The 23551-nt window shown below is 37.3% G+C and overlaps 1 protein-coding gene across 1 annotated transcript in view; it reads left to right on the top strand.

Annotated features, from left to right (window-relative positions):
- The window catches only part of SPAG17 (sperm associated antigen 17), a gene marked incomplete at its 5' end in the record, with an annotated part of 132618 nt that overhangs the window by 56227 nt on the left and 52840 nt on the right, over positions 1-23551 (top strand). The window contains 12 exons of the mRNA XM_081113258.1: positions 427-502; positions 1198-1310; positions 3290-3427; positions 3516-3629; positions 4227-4377; positions 5966-6193; positions 6289-6507; positions 11525-11580; positions 12155-12268; positions 18644-18798; positions 20219-20400; positions 22054-22145. Of these exons, the coding sequence (XP_080969384.1) occupies positions 427-502; positions 1198-1310; positions 3290-3427; positions 3516-3629; positions 4227-4377; positions 5966-6193; positions 6289-6507; positions 11525-11580; positions 12155-12268; positions 18644-18798; positions 20219-20400; positions 22054-22145 (1638 nt within the window). The remainder of the gene's footprint in view (positions 1-426; positions 503-1197; positions 1311-3289; positions 3428-3515; positions 3630-4226; positions 4378-5965; positions 6194-6288; positions 6508-11524; positions 11581-12154; positions 12269-18643; positions 18799-20218; positions 20401-22053; positions 22146-23551) is intronic.

The raw sequence follows: 23551 nt of genomic DNA on the forward strand, positions 1-23551 counted from the left end.
CTCAGGCCATATGGGCACAGTGGCGAACAATAGCATGAACTAAAGCTGGATAGGAGCCAGGATGCCCATTGGTGCTGAGTTAAAGAGTCTGAGTCTCCTCCTAAAGGTGATGGGGACCATCGAAGGATTCTGAGAGGGAGAATGGCATGATTTGGAGTCACCCAGGGGGGAAAAGCTTTTTGACTCTCCGTGCCCCTTCTCCCCATCACATTCCTGGCTAGTGAACTCTGTTAGGAAAAATGGGAAAGTGTCTGTACCCACTAACTTCTTCCTTTTGTTTGAGCCTAATATCAGCAAATGATTTTGTGGTGGGAACATAAATCATACAATCTCAGAATCCTGTCAGATCCCATCAGACCCGCATTTGATGAAAGCATCTCCCAGCTGGACATCTCAGTTGTTTCTTTATAATTCTTCTTCTTTTAGGCTCCACAACCTGTTGCCCCAACCCCTGGGAAGAAGAAAGCACAAAATGAAGAATTACAAGCTCTACCATCAGCACGTATGAGACCTGTTGTTGGAGGCTCTAGGCCAGCGGTTCTCAACCTGTGGGTTGCAACCCCTTTGGAGGTCAAACAACCCTTTCACAGGGGTCGCCTAAGACCATTGGAAAATACATATATAATTACATATTGTTTTTGTGATTAAATCACTATGCTTTAATTATGTTCAATTTGTAACAATGAAATTGAGGGTCACCACAACATGAGGAACTGTATTAAAGGGTCGCGGCATTAGGAAGGTTGAGACCCAAAGACTGAGAAACAGCGATCAGGCTATCAATCCCCAGAAGGAAAGTAGGGGAGGGCGGGGGTAAGGGGAAGAGATCAACTGAAGGACTTGTATACATGTATATAAGACAAACCAATGGACATGGACAACAGGGGGATGGGAGCATGAGTGTGCGGGGCGGGGGTGGGGGGGAGGTTAGGGGTTAATGGGGGGGGGGGATGAGGACACATTTGTAATACCTTAACTAATAATAAATTTAAAAAAAAGGTTGAGAACCACTGCTCTAGGCCATGAGATGGGGCTTTGGAATAGTGACTGTCCACTATACTGCTTTTAGTTATCCCTTCCCTTGCAGATCCTCTGCCTGATAGTGCAGGGTCATAGTCTGAATCGGTGGATGAGATTTTACTGGAAGACCTGGAGAGTGCATCTTGATTGAGCAATGACATTTTGTCTATTTTACAGTGGCTTCTGTCATCACAACGGAAGTAGACATGAGATATTACAATGATTTGCTGAATCCAATTCCGGAAGAATTCATTTCTGTGCCCCTGATACTGCACTGTATGCTGGAACAGGTAGGTGAATAACTGACCTGTTCAGTCATTGCCTCTCTCCTTGCTTCCATTTTTTAAAAATGATTTTAAAATTACATACATAATACCTGAATGCATTTTCCTGTACAAAGATTAGAACATTTTAGATAAAACTAAAGTTTGCTTTGATCTTCAATCCCCTTTCTTTTGCTATGCTCTGGAGTTGTTTCTATAACATTCCTTCAAGTTTAGTAAACCTGTCCTTAAAACTATCTATGTCTTTTGTCATTTTAATGAAAGAGAAAAAGGAGTTGGATAGGTGGATAAGGTGTTTAATGGTCTTTAGCTGTCTTTAACATTTCTTTTATACTTGTAGATTTAATCAGAGTTTTCTATTTCCGAGGCCAACTTCAGACATTCATATTTTTTTAGAAATATGTCAATCTTATTTGTGTTTTTCATATCATACAAAGTTCTTTATTCACTTATATGCATTTTTAAATTTCCTTCATATCTGGTTATATTCCTTTTCTATCACTGATCTTATTTATTTGTGCCCTCTCTTTTATTGATCATGGATGTCAATGATATATCTATTTGTATTTATCTTTTCAAAGAACCAGCATTTGGTTTCATTGATCAACTCCTTTTTACTTTTTTTTTTTTTTTTTTCACTTATCGTAATTATGTCCTTCTGCTTTCTTTGGGTTTATTTTGTATTTCATTTTAATTGAAAGCTTATTCTATTTATTTTTACTCTCCTTTACTTCACACAAGTCTACACGTTTCCATCTGAGTATTTCTTTGGCTACATCCTGATGTTTTCAATTCTAAAGATTTTTCTTTTTTTTTGGACACTATTTGTTATGGTTAGTAAACATGATATGCATGTTTAAAATATTTTTTAATTATCTGGTCTTTTTGAGTGATTTGTGTACATGGTCACTGGTGAATTTTTAATATGTATTTGAGAAGAGTTTTTTATTAACTTATTTAATCCTTCAAACAACCCTATGAAACAGGAACTATTTTTATTTCTTACTTTACAGATAAGAAAACTGAGGCATGAAAAGGTTAAGTAACTTGTTCAAATAGTAAGTGGCAGAAACTGCTTACTACTTAAAACCAGTCCATCTGAGTAGAAAAGTAGGCATGCAATCTTTTTTTTTTTTTTTAATATATTTTATTGATTTTTTACAGAGAGAGGAAGGGAGAGAGATAGAGAGTTAGAAACATCGATGAGAGAGAAACATCGATCAGCTGCCTCCTGCACATCTCCTACTGGGGATGTGCCCGCAACCCAGGTACATGCCCTTGACCGGAATCGAACCCGGGACCCTTCAGTCCGCAGGCCGACTCTATCCACTGAGCCAAACCGGTTTCGGCCCCTAGGCATGCAATCTTTTAAGACCTCACTTTCTCCTTATGCAGGAGACTCTTGCCCTTTACTGACCTCACCATCCATCTGTAACTTTTCTATCTGAAAGAAAGAATGAGGACTTGACCTGAACCCCAGTTCCTCTAAGCCAGTAGCCTTGGGCCTGAGCCAGTCACCTAACTTCAGTCTCCCCTGGCTTCTTTCTCTGTAATGGAAAATAATATCTAGTCCACCCAGAGCATTATTGTGAGGCTTAAATGAGATAATGTACATGAAGGTGGACCACATAGTGCTAGGCATTTGGTTGGCACTCAATAAATACTTATTAAATCTGAAGGCACTCAATAAATATTTATTACTCTTTTGCTTTAAGAGAAAGAATAAATCATTAAGAAAAAAATTATACTGTTATTTTGATTTTTATCATAGAAAATTTTCTTGTTTACCATTTGTATTTTGTTATCTATTCTAATACATATATTAAAGTTATATTTTTTTTAGTGGTAATTATACTGCCACTTTGTCTAAGTACTGTATTTTATTTGTGGAAACTGCCTGGTTTTTACTAAGAGCAATAGAAACACTTGAATATCATAAAGAGCTGACCATTAAACCAATTCCTCCCAATTCTTTATCATAACAGGTTGTGGCAACGGAAAAAGACCTCATCCCACCCAGTCTGGTGGAGCTGCCGCCCAGAGCCGATGGGCTGGATCACAGAATCGCAGCTCACATTGTGTCCATCCTGCCCTCTCTCTGCCTCACTGAGAGTGAGAAAAAGGTCAGATGGCCTGAGAGAGCCAAGTGCTTACATGCTTTGAAAAAGTATAAATCCTTTCTTTAAATCAGTATTATTTCCATTTGAATAGAATCTCCATAAGATATATTTTCCTCAAGAAGAAAGTGAAAGCAAAGCATTGCCCAGAGGCCCTTTGCTGCTGAATTACCACGATGTGCACGCCCACAAGAAGTATGCACTGAAGGTACTAATAACCCACCTACCCTGAGGATGACTGCCTCAGGAAAGCCCGTTTGTAATTACTCAGTTAAAGAAATCTTAATCTGATAGCCTTGCCAATGCCAATTACACATAATACACAAAATAAATACCTGTTTGCAAAGTGAGAGCTCAGAAAACGGAAATGGATAAGGGGGAAATTATGTCAGCAAAGAAAACTTGCCTAATTATAGTGGTCCGATTAATCATCACATTGATTATGGCTACACCAAATTTGCATTAAAACTTTATAGTAATTTGCTTTAAATATCTGCTAATATGAAAAACTAGTAGAGGCCAGAAAAGACTCTCAGAAGGGAGAGAGGAGTACATATGAGACTTTGGCAGTTTGTCACTGTGAATGAAGAATCTGTCATTTCTATGTACCAGGAACCTCTGGCAAAGTGAGAACTAGCTTTTGTGACCCTCAGCAAAATACCAATAGTTTGTCTTCCCCAGTTACCAGTGATTTCCCCTGTTCCCAAATAATGAGAGGGAAGGTATTATGTTTTGCCTCCTCCATATGCATGAGTCACTTGGCAGCTGCTTTAATGTCTTCTGTTGTGCTGCTCTTTTTCATCAGGACCAAAAGAATTTTGACCCAATTCAAATTGAGCAAGAGATGCAGTCCAAGTTGCCACTATGGGAATTTCTTGAGTTCCCTCTGCCCCCACCATGGAATAGCACAAAACGTCTAGCTACAATCCATGAGCTCATGCACTTTTGTACAAACGGTGAGTATACTGCTCTATCTTAGCTTAAACTCATTCACTTATGGTCTTGTGTGCCTCTTTAGATTACACCCTAAAGTATTTTGATTGTTGAAAGACCTTTCAGAGGCTGAGGGTGGGTATTTTGATTGACTACAATTTTCTTATCCTGAATAATGTTGTTAGCAATACTATGATAGCTACAATGCTTAACCTTCTTCAATTTGCTGCACTGGGTTTTGGCTCTACTGTGTTTCCATAACAAGAATAGTCTATTTTTTATTTTCTCTTTCTCCCCACCCCCTATGTCATATCTCCTCATTGACATCATTGGAGATGATGTGGGAATCCCTATTGTAGTTAGAAAGATAGATGGAGGAGAGAGCCTCCTGTCGGGGTGGTGCTGAGGGTGTGTTGATCCACTGAACCTCCTCTCCCAACAGGAAAGGCCATTTTATGCTCTTAAAGAATGGTGGGAAAGAGGGGTCATTAAGAATATCTGAAATCTGCCCTGGATGGTATGACTCAGTTGGTTGTGCACCAAAAGTTTGTTGGTTCGAGTCCTGGTTATGGGTTCGATCTCCTGTAGGTGGCATGCAAGAAGCAGCAGATCCATGTTTCTCTCTCTCCTCCCGTCTTCTCTTTCTAAAAAAAAAATTAAAAAAATCAATTTTAAAGACTATCTAAAATCAGCTTCTCATTGCAGAGTTTGCTGGAATTTTATGTTATAGACAATCATTCTCTAAAACAAATTCTATTTCCACCTGAGGCTGTATAAAGATACATTCCTATTTATAAGAAGGAATAAGAAATTACATAAACATCTTTTTTTTTACAATAAAGCATGGGCAGATTCTTCTCATTTCTTTTCTAACTCTAAGCAAATTATTAATTATTTTTATATTGATTTATATGATTAGTTGTTAATACCTACCTCTCACCCCTCTACCTTGGACTTCTAAAATGCAAGAACCAATTTTTTTCTTTGAGTCTCAGGCCCCTATCAGAAAGCCTAATGCATAGAAAATAAAAATGAATGAGTGAGTGAGTGAGTGAATGGGTAGATGCACTTAGTGTAAAAGAGTAAATATGCAAATGAATAGATCCCGTTGAAAGCTGATAACTTTTGAAGTGCGGTTATGGAATGGATAGCACCAGTTAAAGTGGGTGGAAAAAGGCCTTTTTGGTCCTCATGAAGAGGAAATTCTACTGAATATAATAGCATATGTTAGACACAAGTGAGTAATTTTTTGTTTAAAATTACAATAGCAGAGGGTGCTTTTGCTATAAAAGAATAAGTTTTAAGCATATTCTACCAATGTGGTACCCTGGAAAGTCCTTGTGAATTAATCTAAACACCTAATATTTATTAAGCTATGAAGTAATTGGGGAGCATTATCTTGATAAATTATATCTTGATTATGTAGCTTTCTTATTATTAGGTGCCTTTGATGTTTGTTGTAGAATTGCGGAGCCCATGTTAGTCGGATCAACACCCATATGGTGTGACTCCCTTGTTATTCTGGTGGACGCCGCCCCCCCCCGCCCCGCCGCTGGTTGCCCCCCTGTACCGTAAGAGCATCCTAGCAGCACAGATCCTGCTTTCTTACAGAACCCTTGAGCTGGAATGAAGTAGAAAGAGCCTTCAAAGTGTTTACTTTTGAGAGCCTGAAACTCTCTGAGGTTGATGAAGAAGGGATACTAATGCCTTCTAGGAAAATATATGGGATAGATTCTGAAATTTTCAACATACCATGGGACAACCCTGCCAGATTTGCTAAACAAATAAGGCAACAATACATTGCAAAAAGGAACACCCAAGAGGCCAAACTCGAAACAGGTACACTGCATGGAGGGAACAAAAGACATTCTTGCATTTTGTGGTTGTTGATTTTTCTAGTGTGGTAGCTCATGAATCTTCTTTACACTGATTAGATATTGAACCCAAAGACAACATTATATTTATGGATCAGAATTGGTCAACAAACGTTCAAGATAGTGAGATCAATAATGAACCTTCAAATCCTAGTCAACCGGATGCTGACAATATGAAGCATTCTGACCCGAATAATGAGAAACCCTTAGAGCCTGATAATAGAGAGTCGTCAGAAAAGGAGGCCAGCTTAGAGATTCAGCAACAACCTGAACCTTTGGGTAAGTGAACGTGTGTGTGTGTGTGTGTGTGTGTGTGTGTGTATAGACCTATTAAGAATGTATACACCAAAAGAGTGATTCAAGGTGCATTATTTTAATTGCTATCCATTTCAATTGAAAAACTTTTTTGTGTAATTAAACTTTGTTAATGAGTGTTACTAGTCAATAAATCCTTTTTATTTCAACCCTTGTTTTTAAAATTTCCTAAAGCCTCTTAGTCCACTCTTACCTTAGTAAATATAGCTTATTTTTTATTACTTAAAAATATAATTATGAATAATATTATTGTAACTTAAACATAATCAAAACTTTTATCACTAGTATTTCAGAGTTAGTATACTTATTTGAAAAATTATTTTAAAATTACTTGCAATAACATAATGAACCACCCAGTACAGAGCTTTATACAAAATCAATACTCAATGAACATTGATCCCTTTCCTCTCCTCCTTATAGCTCATGGAATTCCTCTCATTCTAGAATAGAGCATCATATATATTGTCATATTTGGATGTATAGAAGTAGAAAAATATTAAGCTAAATTTTTATTGAGCTATCATACATATAGCAGTCAGATTAATTACTTTAAATACAGCTGAGTTACTTTCCTGTTTATAACATTCAATGGCTCCCTACTATTTGCAAAATAGAACCCAACTCCTTGGCCTGCTTTACATGCTTTAACAATAGTACTAAATTACTTTCCCAAAACCCCCTCCACTTTTTACCTTTTGCTCACTCATCTCATGCCCTAGTCATACAGAATTAGGCCCTTTTGCCTCTATACAACCTGCTCTTTTTAGTCCCTGCGCCTTTTCCCCACAATTTGCTCCACCTCAGGTTCTCTTCTTTATGATGATTAGGTTTCACTAGCACCTCCATGAGACTTTGTTAGATGTGTCCATCTGGAAATGCCTCCTTAGCATTTCCATGGTAACAGTTAGTCTTCACTTCCTTTATTGCATTAGTTGTCATTTCCTGCTACTTATTACAGTAATGCATATGCCTATATTCAAGCCTCTATAACACTGTAGCTTCTTAAATGCCATAAGTATGTTTATCTTAAAAATATTAACCATATACCACCCTGGCCAGCTGGCTCAGTTGGTTGGAGCATCCCATACACCAAAAGATTGTGGGTTCAATCCCTGGTTCGAGGTACGTACCATAGGCAACCAACTGATGTTTCTCTCTCTCTCTCTCTCTCTCTCTCTCTCTCTCTCTCTCTCTCTCCCTCCCTCCCTCCCTCCCTCTCTCCCTCTCCCTTCCTCGCTCTCTAAAACATATCCTTGGGTGAGGGATGGAGATATATATATATATATATAGATAGATAGATAGATAGATAGATAGATAGATAGATATATTAGAGGCCCTGTGCATGAAATTTATGTACTTGGGGGGAGGGGAGATTGCCAGAGGGCTCAGGCCAGGCTTAGGAACCTGACTGGTGCACAATCGGGACTGGGGAGGGACGCAGGAGGTTGGCCAGCCTAGGAGGGGCCGTGGGAGGGCACCAGGGGGTGTTTGGCTTGTCTCACTCAGTCCCAAATGGCCAGACCCCAGCAGCAAGCTAACCTAATAGTCCGAGTGTCTGCCCCCTAGTGGTCAGTGCACATCATAGTGAACGGTTGAGCAGCCTTAGCATATCATTAGCATATTATGCTTTGATTGGTTGACTGGATGACCAGACACTTAGCATAGTAGGCTTTTATGATATAGATGTAGATGTAGATGTAGATGTAGATGTAGATGTAGATATATAGATATAGATATAGATATAGATATTAAAACCATATACTAAAACATGAAAAAAGTCTCAACAAATTTTCACAGGATCAAAACTACAGAGTATATTCTCACTGAAGAAAAAAATCACAATAGAAACTAGGAAATATTTTGAACTGAATAATTAAAATTCTGAATATCAAAATCTATATAATGCAGATACAACAGGAGATAGGCAGAGCTTTAAATGAACATATTTTAAACATTAAATGAATACATTTTTTAAAAGATAGCTAAAATTAATTAGCTAAACATTAAACATCAACTTCAAATAGTTAAAGATTAACTACATTCAAATAAACTAAAAGGAAGAAAATAGAGTACATCAATAAGTTAACCAGGGGTGGTATAGCATTAAGGCCTCCTATGGAAATATATACATATGACAAATAAGTTACTTTGAATTAATATGGAGCCAGAATAAGCCAAGAGAGATATTAACCTTAAGGGTTTTTTCCTTTGTTTTTTGTTTTGTTTTGCTTTTGCTCTTTTTTCTTTAGAGCAACTGGTATATGGTTTTTTTTAGGCAACTTTTGCCACCTGGTGGTCAAACCACATAAACTGGTATTCTGGATTCTGGTGAAAAGTAGATAGCTATAGCAACTTCCTAAATGATCAAGGCTGAACACCATCAGTGTGTCCTGAAGACTGACCAATCTTGAGAGCTGGAGCTGAGACTCTGAAGGGATTCTACATGGCACCTGAGGGCCCACATCAAGGAACAGTTACAGTTGAACCGGGTAGGGCAATTTAAGCTTAGTGCCTCACTATGGCTATTGTGGATGAGAGGGTTTTTTTTGTGGTGATCTTGCATTTTCCCCTTAACTATGTCTCACACTTCTAAAGCAGCCACTTTAAATCTTTTTAAGCAAAGCAGAAATTGTTAATGTATTTCTTGCACAACCATCTTAGCATCAAATACATATAAAAGCCTTTTCCTGGACATGAAGGGCTGAATATTTGTGCTTTTCTTAACCAAACACTGGATTTCCATCTGAGACTGTTTTTGAACTTGACAGGGCCTATTGGATATTTATGAAAAACTGAGAGTTGATAACCATGAGGCTATAGGTTTAGATGTGCCCTTTATGCTTGTTGGGTGTTTTTTTAATAAAGTAACTGCTTTGCAGAGGGATCTTGTTATCTCTAAAGTAAAACAGATTAGGAAAGCTGTTTTTCAAAGGGATGAGAACGCATCTGTTTCCAGATGTGTCAAAAACTACTGAATCACACTGTCAAAGGGTTATGTGGTTGAAGGCTGAAATCAGAAAGAAAGAAAAAAATGATATTTGTTCTTCTATTAAAGAGTTCAGATTAGTTTGTGAATGTTCGTTCCTTTGACAAAATAACTGATGCACAATTTTTCAGAACATATTTTCTAAACTGGAGACTCTCTGCTGGATCCTTAAACACAGAAGGGAGTATCAAATCTCCCGGAAATCTGGCATACCACAGAATAGAATAATTTTTATTCCACAGATTTCATATCAATTGCTCAAGGACACATGGGACATCATGGTCTATTTAGAGTTATAGTTGGCCTGAGTTTTCTCTTGAGTGGATGTATTTAAATAAATACTGAACTGAACTGACTTTATAGTTTTACTCTAAATCAAAATGGAACATTCATGCTGTCACCTTCAGCAGCCCAAGGCAGAATGGAACCAGTAATGAAAATGTAAGTAGCTATGCTCCCAGAAGAAAGAAAAACATTGTCCCCTCCTTGTTAGACATAATTAACTACTCCCTCTGGAAGCCTAGATATGGTTCTCTTTGACACAAATCTTATGCTTACACCCAAACAAGCTTTTGTTGCAGGGTTTCTGCCACATTTCTGCTCTTTCTACATAGATTTCCAGTTTCAATATATGATGTAGATTCCCCCTCAATTATTTTAAATAGTATTAGGCACTGATAAATTCCATGATTAAAAATGAAGCAGGGTATGAGGCAAAAGGCTTTTGAAGAGGTAACATTGTGCAATATGAATTAAGTAAGAATTTGCAATCCATGAATATTTCAAAGCAAAGCATGCCAGACAGAGAAAAGCAAGTGCAAAAACTTAATAGCACAGCAATCAGGCTGGTGAGTCTGAAGTGGAATGAACAAGGGAGAATGGAGGGAGATGCATTTGGAGAGAGAGGTTGGAGCCCTTTCATATATTACTTTATAGGTATTAATTTTCTATTATTCTAAGGGTGATAAAAAGTCAGGTTGGCTCAGTGATTCAGTAGCACCACAAATACCTTACAAAATTCATTTCCTACTCCATTTCTTTGGTCAAATTTGGAATGTGCTATATACTTTATCAATTTCTCTATTAGAGTTTCATAATCCCAAAAGTGTATTACAAATTTTGAGATGTTCACAGTAAAGATGCTTGTTTATCCATGTTAAACTAATTTATCATGGACCTCTTTTTTATATGTAACATTTGTTAACTTTAGGAACTACAAAAGCATGGTGATGCAGAGACCAATAGCAGGACTCTGTTCTTTCTCTGCCCATTCATGTGGCTGTTTGTTCCATGGCCAAGTATCATATCTCAATCCCAGTTGTTTTATAAGGATTCTCTTGGGTCACAAGGAGAGCTAGTGTGTATGACTCATATTGGTCCCTGGTTACATGGAGTCCAGCTACCCATTTATTGAACTAACGTTTGTTAAACTCATCTATATATCTATAGATGCTCATTAAATGGTTTTCACATTAATAAATGATTAATGAGTGGAAGAAGAGTTGCATTTTCTCATTCGATGTTTATTTATCTGGTAGTTCTCCTTTGCATACATCCCCTGCCCCGACCTAGTCTGTGGCTCATGAGATAGACCAACAGACATTTGGAAAGACTTTGTGATCATTGCCAGTATGACAAGACAATCAGTGTGTACTAAGCAGTTGATACCATTTAATCAGTAAACATCTGCAACTTGTAAAGGTGAAGGTACATAGTCGTGAGTGGTACAGCCTGAAGCCAGCATATCTGATGTGATTTAGGAATGTCTATATAGGAAGCTGGGTTCTTTTCAAAGGGTTTAGTATCACTTTTCTAGATAGACACTGATTTAGAGTTATTGACACAAACAGCTTTTTGGAGGCATGAAACATGCCTTTCAGGAATTACCTTTTCAGCACAGAAACATAGATCATACGGGCAACAAAAAGGCACAACACTGACAAAGGCAAGAACAAAGCCCAAACACAACTGGGTGTTGGTGTCTTTGATTTACAGAGCAGACCAGCGAGATCAAAGATGAGGCAGTCACAAAGGCGGGTTCTCTTGAAAAGGTAAGAAATTACTTTCTTAAAAGTGTAGAGACAAGATCATCAGAGAAAACCGTGACCCAGAATAAGAAACAGTAAAAAAAATAAATAAATAAAAATGCTTGGCAAGAGAATGCAGATGCCAGAGAAGGAGAGAGATTATTCAGAAATCCCCAGACCAGCTCCAACTGGAGAGGAAGGAGTTAATTTCACTAGCCCGATTAAGCAAAACTTCCAAGCTCCATGCTCCTCTCTAGACAATGTGGCTTGGCAACCTCACAAACACCTGCTGACCATACAGCCGTGTAGAACTAATACTGTCTTGAAGAGAGTTCAGAAAACCTGCCTATAATTGCTAACAGGACTCTGAAGAGTATAACCTAACAATAAAAATATTTAGATTATGTTGCCCATAAAAAAATGTCAAAGGCATACTCTTTCTGGCAGCAGGTCTCCTAAAATGTTGCCATATGGATTTATACATATGCAGATTTCCCCAATTAGATGGAGTGCATGCTGGCTAGTTGATGAGGTCCACGAGGGCTCCATTTGTACTTACACAGATTAAAGCTGAAATTGTATTCCTGTGATTTTTTAGCAACCCAAGAAGATGACTGTGGAAGCAGAGTTAGAGGACATTCAGAAAACGCAGCAACGCAGTCTAATGGACTGGAGTTATACTGAGCATTTTAAACCTAAAGTTCTGCTGCAGGTATTAATGGATTGTGTGTGGGAGAGGTCTGATGTGTCATGGTGTGATTTAGAGCAGTTCACTCCCACGTCACTCTCAAATCTAGTTTGTATCAATATTCCCCTTTACTTCAGCTATAAATGAGTTCTTCTCAGATCGAGCTACACATATGCAGTGAATCTCCAAAGGAGTTTAAAATGTACTTTCCAAAAGGATCTTTTCATCAAATCTTTTAAGAAAAAGAGAAATGTACGTGACTGCTGCACATATTTTCTTGACAAAAAAAGTAAGGCGTTTTGGGGAAGCAGCCTCATTTCCCCCCCCCCCCGCCCCCCATATTGCCTGTCAGTTCTGTTCAGTTTTCACTACATTTCAAAGGATTTCTGATGCAATTAACAGGCCAAAGGAACCTGCAACAACTGACATTTATTGAGCACCTACCATCTGCTAGGCAATGGTTAGTATGCATTTTAGCTCATTTAACCCTCTCACTAAATCTATGAAGTAGACACTAGGTAAGTGGTAGGAAACACAGGCACCTTGACCAGTAGTAACTCGTCCAAAGTCACATGCTGATAAGTGAGAGAAGCAGAATATGAACCCAAGAAATCTGGCCCTTGAACTTGTGCTCTTAACCACTATATTAACAAGTAATCCTAAAACTAGTTTCTTTTGTTGCTTTTACATTTTATGTAAAAAACTGGACTCTTTTTTATTGTCTTTTTAATTTCAATTTTACTTTTCTCTAAGTTTTACATCCACGTATTCTTAAAGCCAGAAAATCCTATAAAGAGTCCTACAAAAAATAGCAGCTCTCTCCCACCCTCATGCCTACATTCCCAGATGTAAAAACCTTCAAGCCATTTCCCTTTTTCTTTTGTTACTTAACTGTTATCTTTAAATAACAAGTATATTTTGTTTAGGTTTAGTTTTAGGCATTACCATCAATTGACTCTTGAGAAAAGAGCTCTGCCTACCCGGACCCAAAAGTCACACACACACACACACACACACACACACACACACACACATACACACACCTCTGCACGTACAGTACACTCCAACACTTCTCCTTGTCATTCTCTGACACTGTTTACTCTCACAATTTTTGGTTGGGTCTGTATTCAATATTTACTTTATTTCAATTGTATAATTATTATTCACAGCTGAACTGTGTAGTATTGTATTCTTACTAGTACATTTCCTTTTCTGATATAATTTCTATTTTTCCTGGAGTTCATTTTTTCATGTTTGTTTACTATGCATTTATCACTACTCATCCCCGAGCTCTCTATCAAAGAGTAAATCTCCTTTTAATACATTCAAACCTAACAAGTATTCTATCAATTTTATTGTCTAAGTAATATCTCTCCCATATGCTCTGAACTCCTGCTTGCCCTCTAGGCCTGCTGCACAGCTGTGGTCCTGGGAGCTCCCTTTACTTTATCATCCTGGCCACATCCTTTGCCTCTCTTTCCAGTTAGATATTCTGTTTCCTGAATTCCAACTCATCTTCTCTCTTGGCTTACTCTCCTTTTGTAGGGGGCCACCTCTTCCAGTTGCTTCTTGAATTAAGATATATAGCAGGTAAATTATTGAGGCAGTGGATATTTGAAAACATCTTAATTCTACCCTTACCTTTGACTGACAGTTTAGCTTTATGTAAAATGCTAAGTTAAAAAGCATTTTCCCTCAAAACTTTGAAGGCATTCCTCAATGTTCTTCTAGTTTCCTGGATTCTCTTTGAGAAAAATCAATGAAATTCTGATTCCTTATCAGTTGTTTGAGTCTGTTTCTTCCTTCTCTGTGGAGGTTTTTAAGATGGTCTCTTTGTTCCAATGGTTTAAACTTCCTGTTGATGTTACTTGGTATGGTTCTGTTTCTGAGTATTGTACCCGTGAGCCCAGGACAACCTTGAAACTCCTGTCTTTATATTCCGGAGCCTGTTCTATAATCATTTCTTCGGCAATCCTTCCCCCTCATTTTTCCTGTTCTTTCTTCCGGTGACTACTGTGATTCTGGTGTTGGACTTCCTGACTGTACTTCCAATTTCATTATCTTTTCCCTCCTAGTTTCCAGCACTTGATCTTTTAGTTCTGGGAATATGGCTCAGTTTTCATGCAATTCTTCTACTGGGTCTTCTAGTTCTGGTATTATCATTTTAATTTTCTAAAGTTCTACTTATAATTTTATATTACCTTTTTATTGCATCCTGTTCACGTCCCCTAAAACCATATCTTCTCTTATCTCTATGAGGATATTAAAGTCCTTTGAAGTCTTAGTGTTTTCTCCCTGCAGTGTCTCTTTTTTCTCAAGTTCTTTTTTGGGGGATTTATTTTTTGCCTCCATTGTTTCATATTAGAGAGCAATATCTAATGATATCTTACCTCTTTGTTCATATTAATAACCAGACACTAAAATATGACAGGAAGTGCTGCATAAGGTCCAGGGGTGAGGAGTTGTCAATAACTGGACTTCATCATTGGTGATTTGGCTGAGGGATTTCCTTGAGAGACCCATCAGTGTTGGTATGTTAGATCTGTTCTCTTGAGCCATTTAGATTCTCCAGGAAAAAAAAAATCTAATTTCCTGTCTGAAAGACATAACTTGCCTGTCAGGGTTTTAGGAGCTCAGTGATAGGGAGAAGTCAGTTAGTCTTCTAACCATTCAGTCTGTAGATCTGCATTATCCAATGTGGTCACCACTAGTCACATGTAGCTTCTGATACTTGAAATGTAGAGCATTCAAATCAAGATGTGCTAAAGAATGCTATATATGATATATGTCTACTAGTATACTCAACTATATAAATGCTATGCACACTAGATTTCAGAGACGGTATAAAAATAATATATCAAATGAACAATTTTTGTATTGATTATGTATTGAATTGTTAATATTTTAAAATATATCTACTATAAAATTTAAAATTACATGTGGCTCATATTTGTGGCTTATCTTGTGGCTCTATTGAACAATGCTGCATTAGACTTTTATACAATTCCTTTTTTCTGTAGTACATCTCTCCCTCAGCAGTGCCTAGGGCAGTGATGGCGAACCTATGACACGTGTGTCAGAGGTGACACATGAACTCAATTTTTTGCTTGATTTTTCTTTGTTAAATGGCATTTAAATATATAAAATAAATATCAAAAATATAAATCTTTGTTTTACTATGGTTGCAAATATCAAAAAATTTCTATATGTGACACGGCACTAGAGTTAAGTTAGGGTTTTTCAAAATGCTGACACACTGAGCTCAAAAGGTTCGCCATCACTGGCCTAGGGTCTCTCTTCTTAGAATCCACTGCCACCTTCTGGAGCTAATAATCCTCCCTCCTTCTGCTGAGGAGGAAGATGGCAGCTCAAACCTGTCGAGGGCTTCGGGAGGCCCTAAAACCTTTTTAAAAAGACTTTGAATTGATCTTCCTATTTTCAATGCCATTTTCAGAGGCACATAGTACCTCTCATTTTCTGAGCCTTTCTGCATTTCTACACACAAATAAGGCTGCTCTGATCTCTCCTACAGTTAATCTGAGGATTTGGCTTTCTATGTTCTGCTAAGTCAGTTACCACTTATCCTTCTGCTTTCCAGCTTCAGAAATGTTGTTGCTTTGTCTCCTCTCCCATGGCCTTCAACTTTGTGATATTAAAACCTAATAATTCTACTGTTTCCTTTTTTTAGTGAGATGTTAGGGTGTACATGTGTTTAATCTCCTACCTGAAACTGGAAGTTCATTTCAGACCTTATTTTATTTCAGTTGGGCTCTGTCCTCACTCCTCCATGAAGGTCACCAAAAATTGTCCTGTCAAATATAGCATACACTTATCTTTATCTTTTTTAACCTTTTAATATCATCACAAAGCAGGCCACTTCTGTGAAACAGTCTTGGTTTCCAAGGCACCATACTGTATGGCTGCATTTGGAACTTTGTTGAATATTCTTCCACCTAACATCTAAATATTGAAGTGCTTTAAGTCTCAGCTTTGAACTATCTTCTTCTCTAAACCTTCCTTTAATGATTTCATTTATTATCTATGTCCTAATGCTAATGACTCTTAAAATTTTATCTTCCAAATTATTTCTCTCTTAACAGACTTGTGGTTGCCAGAGTGGAGGGGATGAAAAAGGTGAAGGGATTAAGAAGTACAAATTGGAAGTCACAAAATAGTCACAGGACGTATAGTACAGCATAGGGAAGATAGTCAATAATATTGTGATAACTATGTTATGGTGCCGGATAGCTACTGGAAATGTCAGGGGGAATACTTTGTAAAGTAAATGATTTTGTAACCACTATGATGCACACCTGAAACTAATACAAAATAAAAATTAAAGTAAACTTTAACCAAAAATTAAAAGATACAAATAAATAATTAATCTCTCTCTTGAACTCCACACTACCTCCAAATTTCACTTGAATTTTTGATAGGCGTCTCAGATTTACTGTCCCACATGAAGCTCATAATTTCCCCACCCAAGCATGTTTCTCTCCTCATCCATCTCAGAAATGTCACCATCAAACCAAAAGACTAAGGAGCCATCCTTTATTTCAGTCTTTCCTTTATCCCACGTGTCTGATTCATCATCAGGTTTTGAGGGGTAAACCTCAAACTTTCTCTCCACCATCTCCACTGCTGCTGCTTTAGTCCAACTACCATCTTCTTATTCTACCACAGTATCCTCCTACCATCAGCCTGCTTCCACTCTCACTTACTCCAATCCATGCTCTACCTATCAGATGTCCCATTAACTTCACCTTCTTAGAACACCTCTCCAAACTTCAGGATGAGCTATAAAAATCTTAATCAGATTTTAGAGAATAGTCTTGTGTATCTTGCTCATTTTTGTTTTCCTAGAACCTACACAGTGCCTGGCACATAGAAAGTGTTTATTTTTATGAAAGAATTAACTAATCAGTTAATATTAATTAGAAAAATCCAAGATATGAAAAAAGAAAAGAAAGATATAGTATGAAAACTTAAACATTGATTGAGAGCAACTGTAACTCAGAAACTTAGCACTGTAGATCCCAGGAGCCAAAGTGAATATGGAAACACAGATTTCAGTGCTCTTTAATATAGAAGGAAGGATACATGTTCATCTGAAATAGACATACTATTTGTTTTGGCAGTTTAAAGTCAAAGAAATTTGCCTTTCAAAAAAAGTTCAGTATTAAATAGTGTCCTACATAAAAAAAAAACAAAAATATTCACTACATGTGTATTTTTAATAAAGACTCTCAAAGAACAGGTGAGCCACTCCATAAAGACACTCATACAAGAGATGAGATTGGAGAAGTAAACCATTATTTTGGTTATGCTACCAGTGAAAAATTGAAAGCAAAATCAAAACAGTTCTTTCCTAACATAATATGCAATTCTGCGCCTTTATATCATGAACAGCAAATAACTGAAAGCTGCCTACACCAGACTGGTATTGAAAATGAAAACAGAAACAAACCCCACAGCTGTCTGTTTTCCTATGGACATGATTCCCCGTGTTCATTGGCAGTAAAAGGAAACAGGACAACAAGCTGCTCACGGTGCCCCTCTACTGAAGGCTGTAATTGCAGTGCATGCTGTGGGTAGACTATTTTGGAAAAGACTTGGGTTAGAAGTCAGAGAGAAGTAAGATGTATCAGAAAAACTGCTCACCTCCTTTCTCTGTAGTACAGCCTGGTGCAGAGAGCACTCTGTGGTGTACGAAACGGTGACATTTAGAATCAAAAGACACTTTAAGCCCAGGCACCGGGACTTACATGCCATTGGACAAATCTCTTCTCTCAGCCCCAATTTATGCTAAGAAACACGAGGATTTGCCCTAACCGGTTTGGCTCAGTGGATGGAGCATCGGCCTGCGGATGGAAGGGTCCCAGGTTTGATTCCGGTCAAGGGCATGTGCCTTGGTTGTGGGCACATCTCCAGGAGCAGGTGTGCAGGAGGCATCTGATCGATGTTTCTCTCTCATCAATGTTTCTAACTCTCTATCCCTCTTCCTTCCTCTCTGTAAAAAAAAAATCAATAAAATATATATTTTTAAAAATGAGGATTTTTTTTAAAAAAAAATCATACCTATTTATCTGGGGGTTTTAATGATGATAAAATGAGGTGACTTATATGAAGGCATGGAAAATGTTAAATTAGTAACTGCAGCCTTAATGGAAAACACCTGAGCAAATGCCTCTACATTTGGAGCCTAGTATTTGTTTTTATATAAGAACTTCTGAAATGCTCCAAAAAATATCTACCCTGTATGCTCTCACCTTGACTAACTGACAGTGTGGAGATAAAGGGAGAAAGAGTAGGAGGCAGAGAAATGCTCTAGCAGGAGGCCCTTCTCTTGGAAAACAAACAAAAAATGACACACAACAATGCAATTATTTTTATTTTCAGGTTCTTCAAGAAGCCAATCAGCAGTACAAGTGCATAGATTCTTATTACCATACCCAGGACAACTCTTTACTTTTAGTCTTTCATAACCCGATGAATATGCAACATCTGCATTGTGAACATTGGAATATTGCTCTTCACTCCAATGTTGGATTCAGGTAACCAACTTAGCTAGTTTACTTAGTTATCTTAGTTTAGTTAGCTTGCAGATTTTATTTCCCTAGTCTAAGCTAGGTGGTTCAACCCAATGAATAGATTTGTGTAGTACTGTAGATAAAATTCAGCTCATCGAGTTGAATATCTGAAGTGTGCCAGGCACTGTGAAAAGTGGTGAAACTATACCTCTAAAGAATATATCATTCCTGGCCCCCTTGAGTCTAGTAGAAATGCTATTATCTTACATTTGATTTATTTAGACTCCAATAAAACTGTCTCTGAAAGATTCCATGTAGGAACTGCAAAACAGGATGTCTGCATACTGGTTTGGGATGACTCCATTTGATTTGGGAAGGACTAGCAGGTAGGTCAACTGAGTGACACATCAGCCCAGTGGTCAGGCTCCCAGCAAACCGAGTCCTCCAGGAATCAGTGATTTTTTTTCTTCTGAGCTCCTTAGTGATTCCTTTACTACCTTGAAACTTTGTTCTCTCTTTTCATTAATAACAAGAGCATTTCATTATCTCTTAATGCTGGTTAATATACACCTAGTATTTATTATTTGTATAGTAAATGTCTTAGTCAGAAGGGATACAGTAAAGTTATAGAGAATGGACTTTGAGAATAGCTGGGGATACAAGTTGTGTGCTGGCACACACATGCATAGCCACAGGAGTATACCTTCTGTGGCCATAACATTATTTTTCAATTAAGGCACATAATAGGTGTACCAAACTAATCTTGAACTATTAATCTGTGTTTTTGTCATTTCTTGCTTCAGTTAATCCAGCGAGTCAGTTAGCTGACGGTCAACTAAAGGAGTTTCCATAGTACTATAAAATTTCCCTAAAAAGAGATTGTACCATAAAACTTACAAACTCAACAGTGTTGAGAGAGACTTTTCCTCCAAACTGTCAACTCTTGGTATTATCAAACTTTTTAAAAATATAAATATATATTTTTATTTATTTCAGAGAGGAAGGGAGAGGGAGAGAGATAAAATCATCAATGATGAGAGAGAATCATTACTTGGCTGCCTCCTGCACACCCCACACTTGGGATTGAGCCCCCAAACCAGGCATATGCCCTGACCATGAATTGAACTGTGACCTCCTGGTTCATAGGCTGACGCTCAACCACTGAGCCACCATGGTTGGGCAGTATTATCAAACTTTTTAATCCTTGACTTGGGTAGAAAGATCTAATTTTTAAAATTTACATGTCTTTAATTGTGAATGAAGTTGGGCAGTTTTCATATTCTCACTGGGTATTTATATTTGACTACTTTGTACAAAATATGTCCAGGATGTTTCTGAGTCTGTTATATTTGTTAAATGGGCAATTTAGGATCAATTCATTTGTCTAGTCAGTATCTTAAGTATTTTGTGACATTCATTAATAATAACTCTCTGCTTTTTTAAGGAATTTTTTGGAACTTGTTACAAATTCCATTCAAGATTGGATCATAAAAGAAGAAGCTCTCTATCAGGAATCTAAAATGGCTGAGGAAATTGCTAAAACCAAAGCTGAGATGGAACTGAAATCTACTATTAGTACCAAAATTGTTTCTCCTAGCAAAATTAATTCTATTAAAAAATCTGCTAGTAAGTAAGCTTTTGAATTTATACAAGTCCAAAGACATTCTATTCTTAATTTAACCAAGACTGAATATTTTAGGATTTAAACAAGTTGCCTGCAATGTTGCTGTGATTCTTGACTTTCTCTGAAAAAACAGAATAGCTGCATTCCAACTATGATGAGATCATACCCAAGTGGAATATCGACCCCCCTTCCTGTCAGGTCAGGTTCAATCTGTTGTACAGGTCAAATGTGATGTTAGGAAAATGACAAATATCTTGATCTTGTTAAGTTTGATAGGTTCAGCTATCTAAAATTTGTTGACTATATATATGAAGTAAATTCAGAGTCCAGATGTCTCCAATAGAAAAATTACAGATTCCAAAAGTGAAGTTAAAACAAGACCTTCCTTAGAAGAGCAAACAGAAGAGTCCCAACACTAACCTAAGGTAGAATCTAAAATTAAAGGGAAGCCAGCCTGTGTTGCTCAGTGGTTGAGCATCTACCTATGAACCAGGAGGTCACAGTTCAATTCCTGGTCGGGGCACATGCCCCAGGCTTGATCCCTACCCAATGGGGGGTGTGCAGGAGGCAGCCAAGTAATGATTCTCTCTCATCACTGATGTTTTTATTTCTCCCTCTCCCTCCCTCTCTAAAATCAATAAAAATATTTCAATTAAATTAAAGTGAAAAGGAATTATTGAGGCCTGCTATAGCAAGGACTTGACAGGATGTTGGATTACTCTTTATTTTTGTTAATTTCCATGGCTTTGATGCTGTCAAGGGAAAGGAGAAGAGGATGACTAAGAAGAATGATAGTTGATTTTAGAAGTCAAATAATGAAGGAATTCATCTGGAAGATAAAGATTATTCACTGAGTTCTAAGTGAATTATGATGGAGAATAGACTCCATCTTAATAATACTCATTATTTCTAACAGCCAACATTGAGAGTAATTTCTTATAAAGAAGCAAAGCTATAATTTCCAAAGCTTTTGTATTCCTCATTAATGACCAGAGGAATTTGTGCTTGGTTAGTTTCTAAAATAAAACTTAGCAAACCAAGTCGATGATGAATCATTCACCATCTACCAAAATGGTTATACAATATAATCCATCTATCAGCTGAGCCTTCCTCCTGATGGGGGCTCAGCAGGAGAGCAGTAAGTGGAATAATGGAAAAAGATAGGTAGGGCCACCTTCTCTAGGTGCCTAAGAAAATCCAGAAAATGGCCAGTTTGGGATTGGAATACATCTGGTAGGTATTGCATTCAGTTTGAGTCCTCTCAAGTCAGGAAAGATGTAAACCTTCCAAACAGAGTGACTACAATGGCCAGAGGAGGGCTTCAATGCGGAAGGAAAAGTTAGATTTGTCTTGTGTGGTCTTAAAGTGTTAAATTAGGATTAATTGGTTAAAGCCCTAGCGAGAGAGAGTCCAGTTCAATAAAACCTTTAAATTCTCAACACACTGCCTCCACTGATAGTGAGTTCCTCCTACCACAAGGAGCTCAGTTCCCCTTCAGAAGCCCATTCCGGAGATGGTGAGAAATAATTCCAAGATGAATGAATGGGGAGTTGAGCTTGATAGCCTTTGATATCCCCTAAAACCTAGACATCCCGTCCTTCTATGAAACTTTGTTTTAGGGAGTTACTAAGAAGTTTAATTTTCTCTGGTTATAGGTAACAAAGTAATGATCAAAACAGAGATACCAGATCAAGAAAAAGAAAAAGAGAAAGAAAAATTGACTTTTGTTTTAGAAGGCTCTCTGAAGGTAATACAAGGAAAGAAAACAGTGACAATGAGTAATCACATATTCAGACATTTGGGGGGATAGTTTGTGTGGTATAAGAGGAAATGATCTTTTTACTAAATGTTCAGAAATAATTGAAAACTGTAATGAAAGGACAATCTTTCCACCAAGCTGACTCCTCTACCAGATGATAAGCCTGTAAGGGAAGCTGTGTCATTCATTTTTATGTAACCAAATCCAGGGCAGCGCCTTGTTCAAACTTGTCATACTCTTTGTTTCTGTGGCAGGTATTTGTTTTGTTTGTGTATTTTTAATTGGAATTTTTAGTTATAAAAGTAATGTATGCTTTTTATAATAAATCAAAATTACCCTTGCTCTTCTATACCCCTGAAATAAGAAATATTAACAATTTCACATTTTCTATGCTTACACAGCATGCATGCACAGATACAAAGAGTGTTTTCATTTGTTTGGTTTAGATTTGGTATGGTTTTTTGACTCTGCTAAATGCTTTTTCCCCCCCTTATCAACATATCATGAATATTACTTTCAGACAATATGTAGAGCTCTAACTTATTTTCATAGAATATATTAGCCTATAATTTAGATATATTTAATGTGTTAAATAATTACCTTATTAATAAGTATCATTTATGTTTCTATATAGAACTATTTAACTTTTATGTAGTCAAATCAGTCATTTTTGACCAAATTTTAAGAGACACAGTGCTACATTTTGACAAATATAGGAAGTAAAGTGAATTCTCATGCATTTCTGGGTAAAGTATAAATTGGCACTTCCACTTTGGAAAACTAGACAAATCTCCTAAAGCTAAGCACATCATTTCTCTTTAAGTTACTATTCCACTCGTTAGTATATGCCCAGTAGAAATGCATGTGTGTAGGTGCATCAAGACACATGGGCAAAGTTGTTCTTGCAGCATCATTTTTAACTCTCCCAAATCAGAAACAGTTCAAGCATTCATCAGCCTAGTGTGATTTAGTCATGTGGCGAAATACTACACAGCTCTGGAAATGAATGACCTATAGCTGCATTCCTACATATAGAAATATATGGATGAATCTCACAAACATCATGTTCAGCAAAAGAAGAGTCAAAAGAATATATACATTATGTATGCTTTTATTTTTTTTTATTTTTTTATTTTTATTTTTTTACAGCAAAGGTGGAAATTTATTAAAGAACAAGTACAGACTCACTCCCACGTGGGGAGGGGGAAAGGGCCCCCTATGTATGCTTTTATTTACATAAAGTTTAAAAGCAGGCAAAGCTAAACTACAGTATTATGAAGTAGGAGAATGGCTGCCTTTGGGGCAATGGAAGTGGGCAGGAAGAAGAATGAGCAGGGCTTCTGGGAAGCTGGAGATGGTCTATTGCTTGACCTGGTGGTACTAACAGTAATGTT

The sequence above is a fragment of the Myotis nattereri genome (genome assembly GCF_964212035.1).
Source record: "Myotis nattereri genome assembly, chromosome: 18".
Taxonomy (NCBI): domain Eukaryota; kingdom Metazoa; phylum Chordata; class Mammalia; order Chiroptera; family Vespertilionidae; genus Myotis; species Myotis nattereri.